Source organism: Ascochyta rabiei, chromosome 17 (genome assembly GCF_004011695.2).
Source record: "Ascochyta rabiei chromosome 17, complete sequence".
Classification (NCBI taxonomy): Eukaryota; Fungi; Ascomycota; class Dothideomycetes; order Pleosporales; family Didymellaceae; genus Ascochyta; species Ascochyta rabiei.
In genome coordinates, this window is record NC_082421.1 from 1,240,942 (window position 1) to 1,258,643 (window position 17,702).

The following is a 17,702-nucleotide window of genomic DNA, read 5'->3' on the forward strand; positions in this document are numbered from 1 at the left end:
ACTCACACCAACCCCCAGCACCATGGACGCAGCGGCGGGCTCCAAGGCGGCCTCGCTGGCCTCGGCCAAGGTGGTCAAGAATGCAAAGGGCAACATTGTGCCGAGCAGTCAGATGGCGCATATCGTGTACGGCTGTGGTACGTGGTTCTCGAGCCTAGGAGGCGCTCCGGCTGATCACGGCGTGCAGAACACATGGGCGAGATGTTCGAGAATGCGCGCAAGCAGACCCTCCAGCACTACCGATCGATCCTCCAGCTCATTCACGAGAAACCGAGCGTAATAGCGCAGACCTACGTCGACTCGAACAGCCAGCCCGTCGTGTCCCTCCGTCCGCTCTACCTGTGCCTGCAGTGTCCCAACATCCTGACCGAGGAACAACGCGACCAGCACTTCGACACCAAGAGCCACTGCTTCTGTGGGTCATGCAAGGGTACGCACTTGAGCGCTCAGGCTGACAGTGCATAGCGGTCGAGTCTCGAGACGGAAACGTATACTGTGGGAATTGCCAGGACTTCATCTACGATCCTGAGCTGGAGATGCGAAGGCTACTGAAAGGTCAGCACGCGCACTTGGCCTGCCTACCACGACCATGCCACTGACAGGATGCAGGGAAGAAGCGAAAATACGACGACGCTCTGACAACCGACGACGACAAGCTCATTGTTACCAACTCTACCTTCCTCCCCTGCCGAGCGACTGGCCTGCGCGGGCTCTACAATATGGGGCAGACGTGCTTCATGAGCGTCATATTACAGACCATCGTGCACAACCCCTTCATACGGAACTTCTTTCTCTCCGAAGGGCACAAGACGACCGATTGTGAGAGGGAGTCGTGCGTGAGCTGTGCGCTGGATGAGATGATTGTCGAGTTCCACTCTGCTGAGAAAACGGAGGGATACGGTGCCGTCAGCATGCTTATGGGCAGCTGGCTAGCAGGAGAGGTAGGCTCGAATTTCAGGCGTCTCAGAATGGTGCTCTACTAACCCGTGTCCCCAGGCGCTCGCTGGCTACCAGCAGCAGGATGCGCACGAGTACATGCAATTCTTCCTGAACACGCTACATCTGACCAACGGTGGTACGGCGGACTCGGAAGATTGCAAGTGTGTCGTGCATCGAACGTTCTACGGAAAGCTCTCGAGTACCGTCACATGCGACAAATGCCACAACACCACGACCGCACTCGACCCATACATGGATCTTAGTTTAGACATACGGAACCAGGGCAAAAGGCGCAAGCTCAACGCCAAAGATGGTGAAGATTCGAGGCTAGATCTCCGAGATTGTCTCGAGCGCTTCACGGCTAGGGAGAAGCTGGAATCCGCTCAGTACACGTGCAGAAACTGCGACAGCCCACAGAACGCCATCAAGCAGCTGAGCATCAAGCGACTGCCTCCGGTCCTGTCGATACATCTCAAGGTACGTGTTCCTCACGCACACTAGCACGCCCCCTCCTAACATCTCCACCTCCCAGCGGTTCGAGCACTCCAAAGCGCAATCCTCCAAAATCGAAACCAAAGTCAACATCCCCATGAAGCTGGATTTGTACCCGTACACGACGCTGCAAAAAGAGCACACCAAAGCCGCCAAAGCATCCGGCTCGCCAAACACAAACTACAACGTGAACACGCCCGCAAACAGCCTCACGTACGAGCTGTCCTCGGTCATAGTACACAAAGGCAAGATCGACTCTGGGCACTACGTCAGCTATTCGAGAGAAGGAAACGACTGGTTTGCGTTTGATGACAGCAAGGTCGTGCTCGCGGATGAAGCAGAGGTGCTGAATGCCGAGGCGTATATCGTGACATACATGGTCAGTTCCCTGGACGTTTGAGCGCGCGGAGTCTTGAAAGTGGTTCGGTTATGCGATTCCATGCGTTGCTGTACAGGCGTATGTTGTAGAGGTCGCGAAGAATGTCTGTCTCGCTGTTGTTCTAAATTGTCGCGGGGTTCTGCATCATGGGCGTTGGGTTTGCGCATTCGCATTCACATTCACATTCACATTCGCATTCGCATTGGCATTCGCATTCGATTCGGACATACCCTTTCTGTCGCGTTGGCAGAGGAGCATGGTGTTTGATGTTGGTCGAAAGTCGCTCGAGTCTGTACAAACTTGACGTGCTCAGCATCTGATTTGACGGTGTCGTCTGGTGACTGTAAGTGCCAGCCTCATCACACAATGCCTCTCCTACACATCCACAAAGCCAGTAGCAGAATTCTTCCACAAAATCAAACGCCTCGAATTCATCTACAGACTACGCAGCCAAAGCAGCCGCAACTGGCTCCCCAACCCTAGTCATCTGTTCACCAGCCCTCACAACCACAAACCCCTTGCTGTCCTTCTCCAATCGACTCCTACCGCTCTTCCACACCTCCACCTCCTGCCCGCCCCGGAGGATCCCGACGCGCATAGTCGAGAGCAAATTGTGCGCCGCGTTGCTGTGCTCGTACACGCCGCCGTTGAACAGCGCCGTCGCGTCTCTGCCAACCGCGCTCGCCACCAGCGCCTTGCCACCGGGATGATCGGCGATGAAGCTCTGCACATCGTGGATCACGCCGGCTACAGCGACCAGACTGGCGCCCTGCGCACACCGCGTCTTGAACTCGTCCCAGGCGACGACAGGGAGCTGGGCGAGCGGAGCGCCCCAGTCGAGGGTCGCGCGCTTGCGGTCCAGCGCCTTCTGCTGCTGCTGCAGCCTGCCCTTGTCGATTTAGTTCGCGCGGAACGTCTTGAGGTCGTAGGCCAAGGGGGTGGCGACAAGCGGGATGCGGAGCTGGGAGAAGGCGAAGATGAGCCACTTTGTCGGGTCCCACTGGTACCAGATGATGGCGTTGCGGTAGTCGCTCGGGAACTCGTGGTGGAAGTTGTGGTAGCCTTCGCCCATGGTGACGAGCGCGGTGAGGACGTGATCGCGCGGCGAGCGGCGGTCGTCGAAGGGCTGCTCGCCGATCCAGTGTGCGAGGCTGTTGACACAGAAGGTCGCTTGCTGGACAAAGCATGCGCGCACGATGCCTGCGTATACAAGCCCGCCCCACCAGTCTCCCCATCCCAGGCCGGCAACGAGGCAGGGAAACACCCATGCTGTGAAGAGGAGGCATTTGCCGTAGTGCTTGTGCTGCCAGACCACGACCCAGTCCGAGTCTAAATCTGAGACGTCGGTGCGTCCTTTGACTTTGGGGTCGTTGTTCAGCACCATCCACCCAATGTGGCTGAAGATGAGGCCGCGCATGACGGAATAGGGATCTTTCATAGTGTCGGTCCAGCGGTGGTGGGCACGGTGGTTCGCGCTCCACCACCGGATGCTGCCCTGGATAGCGCCAGCGCCGACGAAGGCGAGGAAGAGACGGAGAGGGAGACGTGCAGAGTAGCAGCGGTGCGACCACAGACGGTGATAGCCTCCTGTGATACCAAAGCCAGTGCAGACGTAGTAGATGATGCTCCAGACGAGTGTTGCGCCGCGGAGGGGCGTGTGCTTGGCGAGATAGAGGCCGTAGATAGGGATGAGGACGACGAGGGTCGTATTGAGCCAGTTGATCTTCTTGTACCAGTTGCGGAACGTTACATCCTGGTATTGAATATGTGTCGCCTTCTGAGCAGATGTAGCTGCAAGTGTGCTTGCTGGGGTGAACAAGCTTGGTCTAGGAGCAGGTTCAGCCATGGAAGAAGAATAGCTCGAAAGAGAGGCAAAGACAAGATAGTAGCGAGAATTCAACTGGTCAGCGGTCTCCTATATGTACCAGCCTTCGTGGAAAGTCGGGCTCGTCAGATGCCGTCCCTCCACGAAACGTGGATGTCATGTCGGTCACAAGGCTATACACACGTCTGTGTCCCATCAGTGTTGATTGTCTAGTACGCGATCCCCGACTTGAATTCGTTGATCATGCAGTGGTGGAGTGAGATCCGTCCAGATTGAGGCCCCACAACTGGCCCTTTAGGGTGTACTAAGATCGGCCCCTAGTGTTCGGCCACCCCTAGTGTTCGTGTTAGGACTTCTGCTAAGGTAAGATGGTAACCTACTAGTATGTGTCACAACTTACTAGTAGATTCTATCAACCTTAGTAGAACTTTCCTTTACTTGCCTTTACTTTTACTTATAGAGAGTATAAGCCTTACTACTATAGGTAGGTTTCTCTCTCTGCCCTCTTATAGCTTACAGTCTGCTATTCTATTTACTCTTCCTTTAAATCTATTAGTTTACTAGATTGCTACTTTTAGGCTTGTAAAGTCCGCCTTATATAATAGCAGTCCTAATAGCTAAAAGAAATTAGCTTTCTTTTAGAGTTAACACAATAAAGCAAAATTTAGATATAGGGCCCTATATACTAAAAAAACATTAGAATCTATCTTAACCTAGCTAAGATATACTATCCTCAGCTTTCTAGAGCCTTTAGGCGTCTAGTTGCTGCATACTGCCTAGTTATCTAACCTATTCTATTATAAAAAAATTTAGATTAGTAGAGTATAGACTACCTCTATAATAAACTATCTTATCTTATCTTATCTTAAAGGATCTTATCTAAAAGAACGCAAAAACTAATAAAATAACCTATCTCTACTAGATAGCAATAAGCCTTTCCTTAGCTTTCTGCTTTTAACCCCTTTTTTTTACTCCTAGAGGTCTACTAGTTAGGCTAGGAAGAATAGAATAAAGGCAAGATTAGTAAAGCTAAGACTGCCTTTTTCCTTGTTTTTTAGCCCTAAAAAGCAGACAGAGACTAGGTACCTCTGCCTGTGCAAAAATAAGCTCTCTTTTAGTTATTTATTATTTCTTTATAAAAGAGAAGGAATCCCTACCTAGGACTAGAACCCTAGAACTATAGAATTAGAACTACTATATAATAGAGAGCGCCCTCTAAATATAGAGATAATAGAAATAAGCTCTCTAAGCTCCCTAATACCTCTAGGAGAGATATACTAGCCTATACCTACCTCTAGACCTCTATCTATACTCTTATTACTAACACCCCTTTAGTAATTATTATAATCTACAGAATATAGAAAGGATGTAAGCTAATTATAGTGTATAGGGTATAAAATTTTTATTTAGCATAAGCAAACATAACAGCGTTAGCACTTAGTAAGGGGCTAAGGATTACGTAATATAATTAGGCTTAGCATAATTAGTACAATTAATAATTAGTACAATTTATAATTAATACAATTAAAAATTAGTGTAATTAGTAATTAGTGTAATTAGAGAATTCTTAATAATAATTAGTCTATATTACTACTACTATTATTAAAGTATATAGTTAGTAGGAACATAACCCTTATAGTTTGTGTTTAACCTTATTAATTAAGTTTATCTTTAGAATCTTAACCTATACTTAAACTAGATAGTCTACTCTATACGATTTAGTACACCCTATCTTTATAAGCTTTACTTAGTTAATAACCCTAACTAATCTACTAGTACTTATCCCTAAGAACTAATAGAATTAGTGCTTATAGTCTTTAACTAAAGTATAACTTTAATATTTTAAACACCCCTAAGATAAGTACTATTAGATCCTATGCTACCCCTAGTAACTCTATATCTAGTAATATTAATATAGATATAACTGTTAACGTACTCTATTAGTAAGCGGATTAAACAGGTAAGTAGATTACTCTGCTAAGACTACACTAAACCTCTACCTTACTACGTAATACCTTAACAACAACATTAATCTACGCCCTTAAGAGAAGCTATAATACAGCTTGTGCTCTAGGTAATTAAATAAGACGTAATACTTACCCTATAATACGCTGTAGCTATATATAACACACCTTATAGTATACTATATACTTAATAAACAGAACAACCTATATAAGCTAATTATACGCTAGTTTAACAGATTATAGACTAGACTAAAGAGGACGTAATTACTAAGTATATCCTTAAGCTAGATGCATAAGGATTTACCTCTTAGCTGGCTGCTATAGCTAATATAGCTAATTCTTTGCGTACTAAGCGTAATATAGGCTATATTAGCATAAACTAGCCTAACATGTTTATTAAGCGCTACTCTAACCTTAAAGTAAGGTTTAATTGTAAGTACAACTATAAGAGAGCCCTCTATAGGGATCTAGAGATTATTAGGGGCTAGTTTAGGCTTATAGCAAATGTTAAAGCTAAGTATAGTATCTAGAATAATAACACGTATAACTTTAATAAGATAGGCTTTATAATAGGCTAGATATTAACAGAAGCAGTTATTATAGGCTTAGAGTGTTAAGAACAGCTAAAGGCAGTGTAGTAGGGTAATTAAGAGTAGATAATAGTTATATAGGGCATTAATAGCATAGAGTAGGCTATTCTACCCTTTATTATCTTTAAAGGCTGTAACTACCTCTCTACCTAGTATAAAGAGGACAATCTGCCCTATAACTAGGTTATTAGAGTCTCTAAGAACAGATAGACTACTAATAAGCTTAGTCTAGACTAGTTAAAGCACTTTAATGCCTATATAAAGACGCGCACCTAAGAAGTGTACTAGCTACTCCTTATTAATAGCTATAAGAGCTATAACTCCCTTAACTTCTAATAATACTATAAGAAAGTAAAGATTATTACACTATATATACCTCTATACTTATCTTACCTCTTATAACTACTAAATATAGGTTATTTTACCTCTCTAAAGAAGGTATATAGGCGCTAAGCTAAGAATCTTATACATAACTACATTACTTATATTACTAAAACTAAGTTCCTACTATACTTTATAGACGCCTATAAGGAGACATTTACTTCTAGTAATATCTAAGGAGGCTTCTAAGGCGCTAGAATAGTCCCTCTTAACCTAGAACGGGTTATAATAGGTCTTAATGTCTGCCTACGTACTCTACTGCTACCTACTATAGAAGATAAGCCCTAGCAGTCCTAAACCCTAAGCACTACCCTGCAATTAGGGTCGCAATTAACGCTAGTTTAAGAGAGGATTTAAAGGCATACAAGCAGCTTACTAACTTTAATAGTTAAGGCCTTTAAAAAGCTTACTAAAGGCGCAGCTATAGTAGCGCATAAGCTAGTGTTAGCTTAAAGGGAGATTACTAGGCTTTAAGCAGTAAATAAGGCTGCTACGCAACGTAAATTGTATAAAAGAAAGCAATTACAGCAGAAGAGAGTCCTAACAGCTAAGGAAGGCCTTTAATTAACTACTCTAACTAAGTTTAGGGCGTATAGTAATAGTAAGAAGGTAAAGAAGTAAGTACGCGCTAAAGGAGGGGAAGTAACCTAAAGACGCTGTATAAAGTGCTATAACGTTAGATATAACTTACGTATATATAAGAAGGCTATAGAAGATGTTTCTAAATAATATTATATAACGTACCCTACGGGCAAGCCGCTTAACAGGCGAGCCGCTCACTTTTGCTAAGCCCCTACCAAACTCCACCCTATTATGGCCCAAAACAACCTAGTTTAGTGCTGTAAAGTGCAGTATGGCCTGTAATACTATTTAGAAACTACTTCTACCTTTTTCTAACACGTTTGCGCGTTGTGTCCTGTCTAATTGCACTGTCTACAGCGTCTTTAGAAGGGCTTACCTCCTTTAGCGCGCACCTGCTTCTTTGCCTTCTTCCTATTACTACGCACCCTAAACTCCTTTAGAGTTGTTAATTACAGGCTATTCTTAACTATTAGGGTCTCTTCTGCCTAAACTTGCTTTCTTTTGTGTAATTTTTGTTGTATGGCTGCCTTATTAGTAGCTTAAAGCTAAGTAATCTCCTGTTGCGCTAACACTAGCTTATGCGCAATTATTACTGCCCCTTTTACTACCTTCTTAAACGCCTTAACTATAGAGGTAGGCGAACTATCTATATGCCTCTAAATACTTGTCTTTATAAGCGTTGATTGCAACCTAAGTTTAAGGGTGTTACTTAGGGTTTGCGACTGCCAGAGCTTGTTGTTAACAGGTAGTAGTAGTGATAGAGTGCGCAACTTCATATTAAGGGCTATTATAACCCGGTCTAGGTTAAATAGGACTAATCTAGCACCTTAGAACCCTCCCTAGATGTTCTTAGAAGTAATTGTAGCATTATAGGCGCGTATAAAGTATAGCAGGAACTCTGTCTTTATAATATAGTTAATCTAGTTATATATAAGTATTTTAGCTTAGCGCCTATACGCCTTCTTTAAAGTAGTAAAATAACCTATATTAAGGGGCTATATAAGGTATAATAAGTAAGAAGGTAAATAGAGAGCAATAATCTTGTTATCCTTGCAGTATTACTGGAATTTAAGAGAGTTGTAGCTCTTATAACTATTAATAATAAGTAAATAGTAGGTGCTAATAGTACGCTCCTTAGTATGCCTGTTAAAGTGCTTCAACTAGTTAAGACCAAGCTTGTTAGTAGTCTAGCTGTTATTAGAGACTCTAATAACCTAGTTGTAAGGCAGATCCTCTTCTTTGTACCAGGCAGAGAGGTAGTAGTAGGCTTTAAAGATAAGGAAGGCTAGAATAGCCTATCCTTTAGCATTAATGCTCACTATAGCCGTAGCCTACTCTTAGTTGCCTAGCTAGATAGCCTTTAGCCGACCCTGTCGTTCTAAAGCTGTAACAACTGCTTCTAGGGAGATCTAGCCTATTATAAAGCCTGTCTTGTTAAAGTTGTACGTGTCTTTATCCTAGATGCTATACTTAGCTTTAATATTAGCTACTAGGCTAAACTAGCTCTATAGAACCTCAGAATCCTTATAGAGGGCTCTCTTATAGTCGTACTTGCAATTAAACTTAACTTTAAGCTCTAGGTGTTGCTTAACAAACGTACTAGGCCAGTTTACGCTAATAGGGCCTAGATTGCGCTTAGCGCGCAAAGAATTAGCTATAGTAGCTACATCTAAGAGCTAAGGAGAAAATCCTTACACATTTAGCTTAAGAACATACTTAATAATTACCTCCTTCTTATTATTATCTAGCTTCTGTAAGTTAGCTATAGAATCTGCGCGTAAAGGTTGTTCTGTGTGTTAGTTGCTTAGTGTCTTTTAAGGGACCCTGTAGATAGCTGCAGCGCGTTGCTAAGAGAGATTTGCGTCTTGTTTAAGAGCCTGGAGCGCAAGCTATATCTAAGCTTCCTTTAACGCGTCTAAATGGTGTTGTTAAGAAGACATTGGTGTAGGAGGAGAAGTTTAGTAGGGGCTTAGCAAAAGTAAGCGGCTTGCCTGTTAAGCGGCTCGCCTGTAGGGTACGTTACTGCACTACTATATATAAGGCTAAAGTAGGCTAATATAAGCTATAATAGGGTAGAAACTTAGTGTGGTCTTAGCAGAGTAATCTGCTTACCTGTTTAATCCGCTTACCTATAGAGTACGTTACTACTAGCACTAAAAACGTTAATAAGCCTAACCTTTACTATAGAGATTGTAGTAAGCTTAATAACTAGCTTATATAGTAGGATCTCTTTATTACCTTCTAAGATAAGAAGGTTTCTAAGGCGAAATAAGTAGTCCTTATAGCTAGCTATAAGCGTAGTAAATTGTTTACCTAGATTAAGCCCTTTATATAGTAGTACTAAACTAAAAAGGCTCTAAATAACGTACTCTACGGGTGAGCGGATTAAACGGGTGAGCAGATTACTCTGCTAAGACCACACTAAACCTCCACCTTACCACGCAATGCCTTAACAACAACATTAATCTACGCTCTTAAGAGAAGCTGCAATACAGCTTGCGCTCTAGGTAATTAAATAAGACGCGACGCTTACTATATAACGCGCTGTAGCTATATATAACACGCCTTATAGTATACCACACGCTTAATATATAGAACAACCTACATAAGCTAATTATACGCCAGTTTAACAGATTATAGACTAGACTAAGGAGAACGTAATTGCTAAGTACATCCTTAAGCTAGATGCACAAGGATTTGCCTCTTAGCTGGCTGCTGTAGCTAATATAGCTAATTCTTTGCGTGCTGAGCATAATATAGGCTATGTTAGTATAAACTAGCCTAATATGTTTGTTAAGCGCCGCCCTAACCTTAAAGTAAGGTTTAATTGTAAGTACAACTACAAGAGAGCTCTCTGTCAGGATCTAGAGATTATTAGGGGCTAGTTTAGGCTTGTAGTAAATGTTAAAGCTAAGTATAGCATGTAAGATAATAACATATACAACTTTAATAAGACAGGCTTTATAATAGGCTAGATATTAACAGAAGCAGTTATTATAGGCTTAGAGCGTTAAGGACAGCTAAAGGCAGTGTAGTAGGGTAATTAAGAGTAGATAACAGTTATACAGGGCATTAATAGCACAGAGTAGGCTATTCTACCCTTTATTATCTTTAAAGGCTGTAACCACCTCTCTGCCTAGTATAAAGAGGACAATCTGCCCTATAACTAGGTTATTAGAGTCTCTAAGAACAGATAGACTACTAATAAGCTTAGTCTAGACTAGTTAAAGCACTTTAATGCCTATATAAAGACGCGCACCTAAGAAGTGTACTAGCTACTCCTTATTAATAGCTATAAGAGCTATAACTCCCTTAACTTCTAATAATACTATAAGAAAGTAAAGATTGTTACACTATGTATACCTCTACACTTATCTTACCTCTTATAACAACTAGATATAGGTTGTTTTACTCCTCTAAAGAAGGTATATAGGCGCTAAGCTAAGAATCTTATACACAACTATATTACTTATATTACTAAAACTGGGTTTCTACTATACTTTATAGACGCCTGTAAGGAGACATTTACTTCTAGCAATATCTAAGAAGGCTTCTAAGGCGCTAGAATAGTCCCCCTTAACCCAGAACAGGTTATAATAGGTCTTAATGTCCGCCTACGTACTCTACCGCTACCTACTGTAGAAGATAAGCCCTAGCAGTCCTAAACCCTAAGCACTACCCTGCAATTAGGGTCGCAATTAACGCTAGTTTAAGAGAGGATTTAAAGGCATGCAAGCAGCTTACTAACTTTAATAGTTAAGGCCTTTAAAAAGCTTACTAAAGGCGCAGCTATAGTAGCGTATAAGCTAGTGTTGGCTTAAAGGGAGATTACTAGGCTTTAAGCAGCAAATAAGGCTGCTATGCGACGTAAATCGCATAAAAGAAAGCAATTACAGCAGGAGGGAGTCCTAACAGCTAAGGAAGGCCTTTAATTAACTACTCTAACTACGTTTAGGGCGCGTGGTAATAGTAAGAAGGTAAAGAAGCGAGTGCGCACTAAAAGAGAGGAAGTAACCTAAAGACGCTGTACAAAGTACTATAACGTTAGACATAACTTACATACATATAAGAAGGCTGTAGAAGATGTTTCTAAATAATATTATGTACTGCACTACTATATACAAGGCTAAAGTGGGCTAATGCAAGCTATAATAGGGTAGAAATTTAGTGTGGTCTTAGTAGAGTAATCCGCTCACCCGTTTAATCCGCTTACCTGTAGAGTACGTTAATATAGATGAATAGATAAAAATCTTTATTCTATCTAAAGAAAAGATTAAGCTAATTTTTAGAGTCTCTAATAAACTATATATTACTTAATATAATATTTAGAAGATTAGATAGGATAGGTTAGCTACTAACTACGCTGCAGAGTTTTAATAGCTTACTGCTAACACTAATTAGGAAAATACTGCCCTAATTACTATATTTTAATAAGAATTAAAGCTAAAGGTTAAGAAAAAACTTATATACACTAGCGTAAGCATAAAAACTCTTAATAAGCTTATTAATACTGTTATTAATATTAATATATAACTCTATAAACTTTAGTAAGAACTTTAAGATAACCCTAGAGTATATACTACTGTTACTGCTACTAATAAGCTACTACTAAGGAACTAGTAGCGTAATAACTTAAATTAAGGATAGTAAGGAGACTGTAATTAGCTTAATACTAGTTATTACACCTATAGCAACACTTAGAGAAGATACTATAGACCTAAAGTAATAGACCTCTTAAACCTTAATAAAAGACTACTAAAGTAATAGAATAAGAAGCCTAAAGGGGGTAACTAACATAGAGGTAGTAAGGACTACTACAACTATAGTAAACTAGGCTACTTTACTAGAAACTGCTAGATAAATAAGGTTTACTACTAGTTAAATATACTTACCTATAAATATAATAATATAGATGCTAGTAATAAAGATTTTTTACTAATAATATAGAATAACTGCTAGAAGACCTAGAGTTTAGCCTAGAGGATAATAATAACTATATTGTACCTCTAATTTATATAGTAACACTCTACTAGAATACCTACACAGGTAAAGAAACATAGTACTACTCTAATAACAACTAGTAAAAAATAGATAACCTGCTAGACATATTAAAATAAAAGTTTTATAAAATAAATATTAAGGTAATATATAAATAGGAATGTATAGCTTAACAACGCTAGAAGCGTAATAATAAAAAAGCCTATTACTAAATGTGTTAAGAACTTGTTACTTCTGTAAAAGGACCTAAAATTATTAAAAAAAACTCGAACTCTAACAGCTTGTTTACTAGTTTAAAAAAGAAATTAATATTAGTAAACAGTTTACTAATAACCTAGAAGAAGCTAAAGACTAGCTTTAGTATAAGTAAGGAATATAGCTTAGCCTAGAACGTATATAGAAGTAGAAAGAAGAGCTACTACTAATTAGCCTATAACTATAGTATAGCCTAGACTACTAAAACCTAAAATATAGAAATATTATATAGATAGTATATACTAAGAATAAATATATAATCTACTATAATAAGAAGCTTAGTAAAGGATAGGTTCTAGTATAATAAGACCTCTAGTATAACTAATAGTACTAGTGTTATAATAACCTATATTAACTTTCTCTTATTAATAAATACTAGAAAGTATACTTTTCTAGTAACGTACTCTACAGGTAAGCGGATTAAACGGGTAAGCGGATTACTCTGCTAAGACCACACTAAACCTCCACCTTACCACGCAATGCCTTAACAACAACATCAATCTACGCCCTTAAGAGAAGCTGCGATACAGCTTGCGCTCTAGGCAATTAAATAAGACGCAACGCTTACCCTATAACGCGCTGCAGCTATATATAACGCGCCTTATAGTATACTACACGCTTAATACACAGAACAACCTACATAAGCTAATTATACGCTAGTTTAACAGATTATAGACTAGACTAAGAAGAACGTAATTACTAAGTAAATCCTTAAGCTAGATGCACAAGGATTTGCCTCTTAGCTAGCTGCTATAGCTAATATAGCTAATTCTTTGCGTACTAAGCGTAATATAGGCCATATTAGCATAAACTAGCCTAACACGTTTATTAAGCGCCGCCCTAACCTTAAAGTAAGGTTTAATTGTAAGTACAACTACAAGAGAGCCCTCTGTAAGGATCTAGAGATTATTAGAGGCTAGTTTAGGCTTGTAGCGAATGTTAAAGCTAAGTATAGTATCTAGGACAATAATACGTACAACTTTAATAAGACAGGCTTTATAATAGGCTAGATATCAACAGGAGTAGTTATTACAGGCTTAGAGCATTAAGGACGGCTAAAGGCAGTGTAGTAGGGTATTTAAGAGTAGACAACAGTTATACAGGGCATTAATAGCACAGAGTAGGCTATTCTACCCTTTATTATCTTTAAAGGCTGTAACTACCTCTCTGCCTAGTACAAAGAGGACAATCTGCCCTATAACTAGGTTATTAGAGTCTCTAAGAACAGATAGACTACTAACAAGCTTAGTCTAGACTAGTTAAAGCACTTTAATGCCTATATAAAGACGCGCACCTAAGAAGTATACTAGCTACTCCTTATTAACAGCTACAAGAGCTATAACTCCCTTAACTTCTAACAATACTATAAGGAAGTAAAGATTGTTACACTATGTATACCTCTACACTTATCTTACCTCTTATAACAACTAGATATAGGTTGTTTTACTCCTCTAAAGAAGGTATATAGGCGCTAAGCTAAGAATCTTATACACAACTATATTACTTATATTACTAAAACTAAGTTCCTACTATACTTTATAGACGCCTATAAGGAGACATTTACTTCTAGCAATATCTAAGGAGGCTTCTAAGGCGCTAGAATAGTCCCCCTTAACCTAGAACAGGTTACAATAGGTCTTAATGTCCGCCTACGTACCCTACCACTACCTACTGTAGAAGATAAGCCCTAGCAGTCCTAAACCCTAAGCACTACCCTGCAATTAGGGTCGCAATTAACGCTGGTTCGAGAGAGGATTTAAAGGCATGCAAGCAGCTTACTAACTTTAATAGTTGAGGCCTTTAAAAAGCTTGCTAAAGGTGCAGCTATAGTAGCGCATAAGCTAGTGTTAGCTTAAAGGGAGATTACTAGGCTTTAAGCAGCAAATAAGGCTGCTATACAACGTAAATCGCATAAAAGAAAGCAATTACAGCAGGAGAGAGTCCTAACAGCTAAGGAAGGCCTTTAATTAACTACTCTAACTAAGTTTAGGGCGTATAGTAATAGTAAGAAGGTAAAGAAGCGAGTGCGCACTAAAGGAGAGGAAGTAACCTAAAGACGCTGTACAAAGTACTATAACGTTAGACATAACTTACATACATATAAGAAGGCTGTAGAAGATGTTTCTAAATAATATTATGTACTGCACTACTGTATATAAGGCTAAAGTAGGCTAATATAAGCTATAATAGGGTAGAGATTTAGTGTAGTCTTAGCAGAGTAATCTGCTTACCTGTTTAATCCGCTTACCTGTAGAGTACGTTATAGATAACCTATAGTCTATAATATAAATATAGCTAGTAGTTAATAGGAGTTACTATAATATACACTAGCAGAACTACCTTAACATAGATTGTAAGAAGCACTACAGTACTAAGGAGTTTAAAGAGTTTAGTAAAGAGGGGACCTTTTTAGGCTAGCGCCTAAAAGCCCTAGGAATTAATATATTAATAGCATTAGAAATAATCACCTTATTAAGCTACCTATTAAACTAAATAGAGTAGTCTTAATTATACTTTTAGACTTAGAAGTATAAGTAAGTTATATATCTAGAATAGTAATATAGTAAGCTAGAATAAGCTTATATTATAAAGAGAACACTTACTTACTCTAAGTAGCTAATAGAGAATTAATGCTAGATAAATTACTATTTATATTTAAAGTAATAGTAGCACGTCTATAGATATAAGGGCACTATAGGGAAATAAACCTAGATATCTTTATAAAGGCTACGTATAATGTTATACTAGAACTTTCCTAGTTATAGAAGTATAACCTAAAGATAGACTAGATATAAGAAAGACTTTTATTAGAAGGATGTAAATACAGTACTAATATATCTACACCTACGTAGCATACGCAGCAGCTAGTAGATAAGAAGTAGATTAATAATATCCCTTTAATATATAAGATATACTAAGATAAAGTAGTTAACTCTATAGATACTAAATACCCTACAGATTATAAAGTAAAAGTTAAGAAGAAAAGAGGTGTATTTTCTACTATTCTTAACCATTATAGATTATATATAGAGATATTTAGAGAAGAGCTTATAGTAAAAGCCTTACCTAAGTATAAACTCTAGAATTATATAATAAAGAACTAAAAAGGGAAGATACTAACTTTTAGGCTAATATATTAGTTATTAGAAAAGGAACTTTAAGCACTTTAAAAGTACATAAAGGAGAACCTAAAGAAGGGATTTATTTAAAGATTAGAATTACCTATAGGGTACCTAATTATACTTATTTATAAGAAGGATAGTAAGCTATAACCTTACATTAACTTTAGAAAGTTAAATAAAATTACTATTAAGAACTACTACCTACTCTTAGATATTACAGAGTTATAGAACTAGCTAGTAAGAGCTTAGTACTTTATAGTTCTAGATCTATAAGGTATATACAACATTATATATATAAAGAAAAAAGAAGAATAGAAAATAGTATTTAGGATATAATAAAGACTCTATAAGTACCTAGTTATGCTATTTAGTCTAATAAACACACTAGTAACATGTTAGAAGTTAATTAATAACGTTCTAAGAGCACACTTTAACAGAACTATAGTAGCGTACTTAGACAATATCCTAGTATATATAAAGATACTAAAAAAGTTTAAATAATATATTATATAAGTGCTAGAATGCCTAAAGTAGGTAGACCTATAACTTAAACCTAAGAAGTCTAAATAGTATAAGAAGGAAGTTTAAATTCTTAGGGTATGTTGTAGCACAGTATAAAATTAAGATTAGTTTAATAAAATTAGAAGTAGTTAGGACTTAGCAGACGCTAAAAGCAATTAAATAGATCTAGAAATTCATAGGATTTATTAACTTTAACTAACGCTTTATTAAGGACTACTCCATAATTATAATCCTACTAATAAAGCTTACGTAGAAGGATACCCTATTTAAGTAGAGATAAGAATAGAATAATGTGTTTAAGGTACTTAAGTAAGCCTATCTTATACTTCCTACATTAATTATATTTTATAGTAGTAAACTAATATATATAGAGACTAATACCTTAGATCTTATATTAGGCGTATATATTATATAGAAAAAGAATAGACTATAGTACTCTATTACTTACTACTTATATAAGTTCCTAGGACGTAAAGAATATTATAATATGTATAATAAAGAATTACTTATAATTATATTAGCTTTAAAACATTAGTAACTATATATTAAAAGCTGCTTAGAACTTACTATCGACACTAACTATAAGAACCTAGTATACTCTACTACTACTATACTAGTATATAGAGTAACTACCTTAGTAATACTAGTTAACAGAGTAACTACCTCGGTAATGCTAGTAAATAGGATGGATGCCCCTCTTATACCTAGCATCTAAGGGATTACTAAGGTTATCCCCCCTATTTACTAGCATTACTAAGGTAGTTACTCTGTTAACTAGCATTACTAAGGTAGTTACTCTGTGCACCAGCACACTACTAAGGTCTTAAATTAATAATAAGCTTGTTAGTCTAAGATACTTAGGTTATATAAATTTAATATATTATATATACTAGGTAAAGACAATAGTAGAGCTAATATACTTAGCTAATAACACTACCTTACTAGAGTAAAATAAATTAGCTAGTTTTTAGTTCTAGGATTTAATAACAATTAATAACTTAGACTATAATAGTAACTTAAAAATATAATATAAATTAAAAACAAACAGCGCGTTATATTAGACGTACTAGAGAAGCTTTAGAATAAGGCTATTACTAATTACTATAATAACCTACTATATAAGCACACTAGAATTACACATATAATAGAATGTATTAAGTAAAACTATAAGTCTAGTAATATAAAGAATAAGGTTACTAAATATATTAAGAACTATACTAACTATTAGCAAAATAAATATAGTACACACGTAAAATATAGAGAAATATAGGTAATAGAGCTGCCTACAGCACTATAGATAAATATTACAATAGATTTTATTACACAGCTACCTAGCTTAAGAGACCTAGTTACTAGAATTAACTACGACTTAATATTTGTTATAGTTAACAGATTTACTAAATATATAAAAATAATACTATTTTAATATAGTTATACTGTAGAGCAGCTTATATAAATGTTTCTAGATTAAAATATAAGGTATTATAGTATACTAGAATTAATTAGTAGTAATTAAAATAAGTTCTTTACGTTAAACTACTAGACTACGCTCTTAGCAGCTATTAGTACTAAGAAGAAGCTCTTAACAGCCTATTAACTATAGATAGATAGATAGATAGATAGATAGATAGAAAGAATAAATTAGACTATAGA

At 38.0% G+C, this 17,702-nt stretch overlaps 2 protein-coding genes across 2 annotated transcripts, besides 33 other annotated features; one reads left to right on the top strand and one right to left on the bottom strand.

Moving 5' to 3' along the window:
- Positions 1-22: 22 nt before the first annotated feature.
- Positions 23-1,831, top strand: EKO05_0009835 (Ubiquitinyl hydrolase 1; the record flags this gene model as incomplete). The annotated part of the gene is made up of 6 exons (XM_038942730.1): positions 23-137; positions 188-415; positions 466-555; positions 610-941; positions 997-1,416; positions 1,472-1,831. The coding sequence occupies 6 exons, from the start codon at positions 23-25 to the stop codon at positions 1,829-1,831; spliced, it is 1,545 nt and encodes a 514-aa protein (XP_038795206.1).
- Positions 1,832-1,972: 141 nt separating this feature from the next.
- Positions 1,973-2,033: a tandem repeat.
- A 219-nt stretch (positions 2,034-2,252) lies between these two features.
- Positions 2,253-3,656, bottom strand: EKO05_0009836 (Stearoyl-CoA 9-desaturase; the record flags this gene model as incomplete). Its single annotated transcript, XM_038942558.1, has 2 exons — positions 2,253-2,699; positions 2,757-3,656. The coding sequence occupies 2 exons, from the start codon at positions 3,654-3,656 to the stop codon at positions 2,253-2,255; spliced, it is 1,347 nt and encodes a 448-aa protein (XP_038795207.1).
- A 285-nt stretch (positions 3,657-3,941) lies between these two features.
- Positions 3,942-3,979: a dispersed repeat.
- Positions 3,979-4,277: a dispersed repeat.
- Positions 4,062-4,091: a tandem repeat.
- Positions 4,278-4,282: 5 nt separating the features above from the next.
- Positions 4,283-4,962: a mobile genetic element.
- Positions 4,482-4,516: a tandem repeat.
- Positions 4,749-4,772: a tandem repeat.
- Positions 4,793-4,829: a tandem repeat.
- Positions 4,958-5,563: a mobile genetic element.
- Positions 5,564-7,306: a mobile genetic element.
- Positions 7,307-9,174: a mobile genetic element.
- Positions 9,175-9,397: a mobile genetic element.
- Positions 9,293-9,513: a mobile genetic element.
- Positions 9,514-9,517: a direct repeat.
- Positions 9,514-11,384: a mobile genetic element.
- Positions 9,518-11,385: a long terminal repeat.
- Positions 9,518-14,672: a mobile genetic element.
- Positions 11,380-12,801: a mobile genetic element.
- Positions 11,730-11,763: a tandem repeat.
- Positions 12,797-14,672: a long terminal repeat.
- Positions 12,802-14,668: a mobile genetic element.
- Positions 14,594-14,745: a mobile genetic element.
- Positions 14,670-16,660: a mobile genetic element.
- Positions 14,673-14,676: a direct repeat.
- Positions 16,309-16,317: an inverted repeat.
- Positions 16,309-16,735: a mobile genetic element.
- Positions 16,639-16,668: a tandem repeat.
- Positions 16,727-16,735: an inverted repeat.
- A 94-nt stretch (positions 16,736-16,829) lies between these two features.
- Positions 16,830-16,861: a mobile genetic element.
- A 3-nt stretch (positions 16,862-16,864) lies between these two features.
- Positions 16,865-17,648: a mobile genetic element.
- Positions 17,028-17,082: a tandem repeat.
- Positions 17,649-17,681: a tandem repeat.
- Positions 17,682-17,702: part of a mobile genetic element that runs on past the window's edge.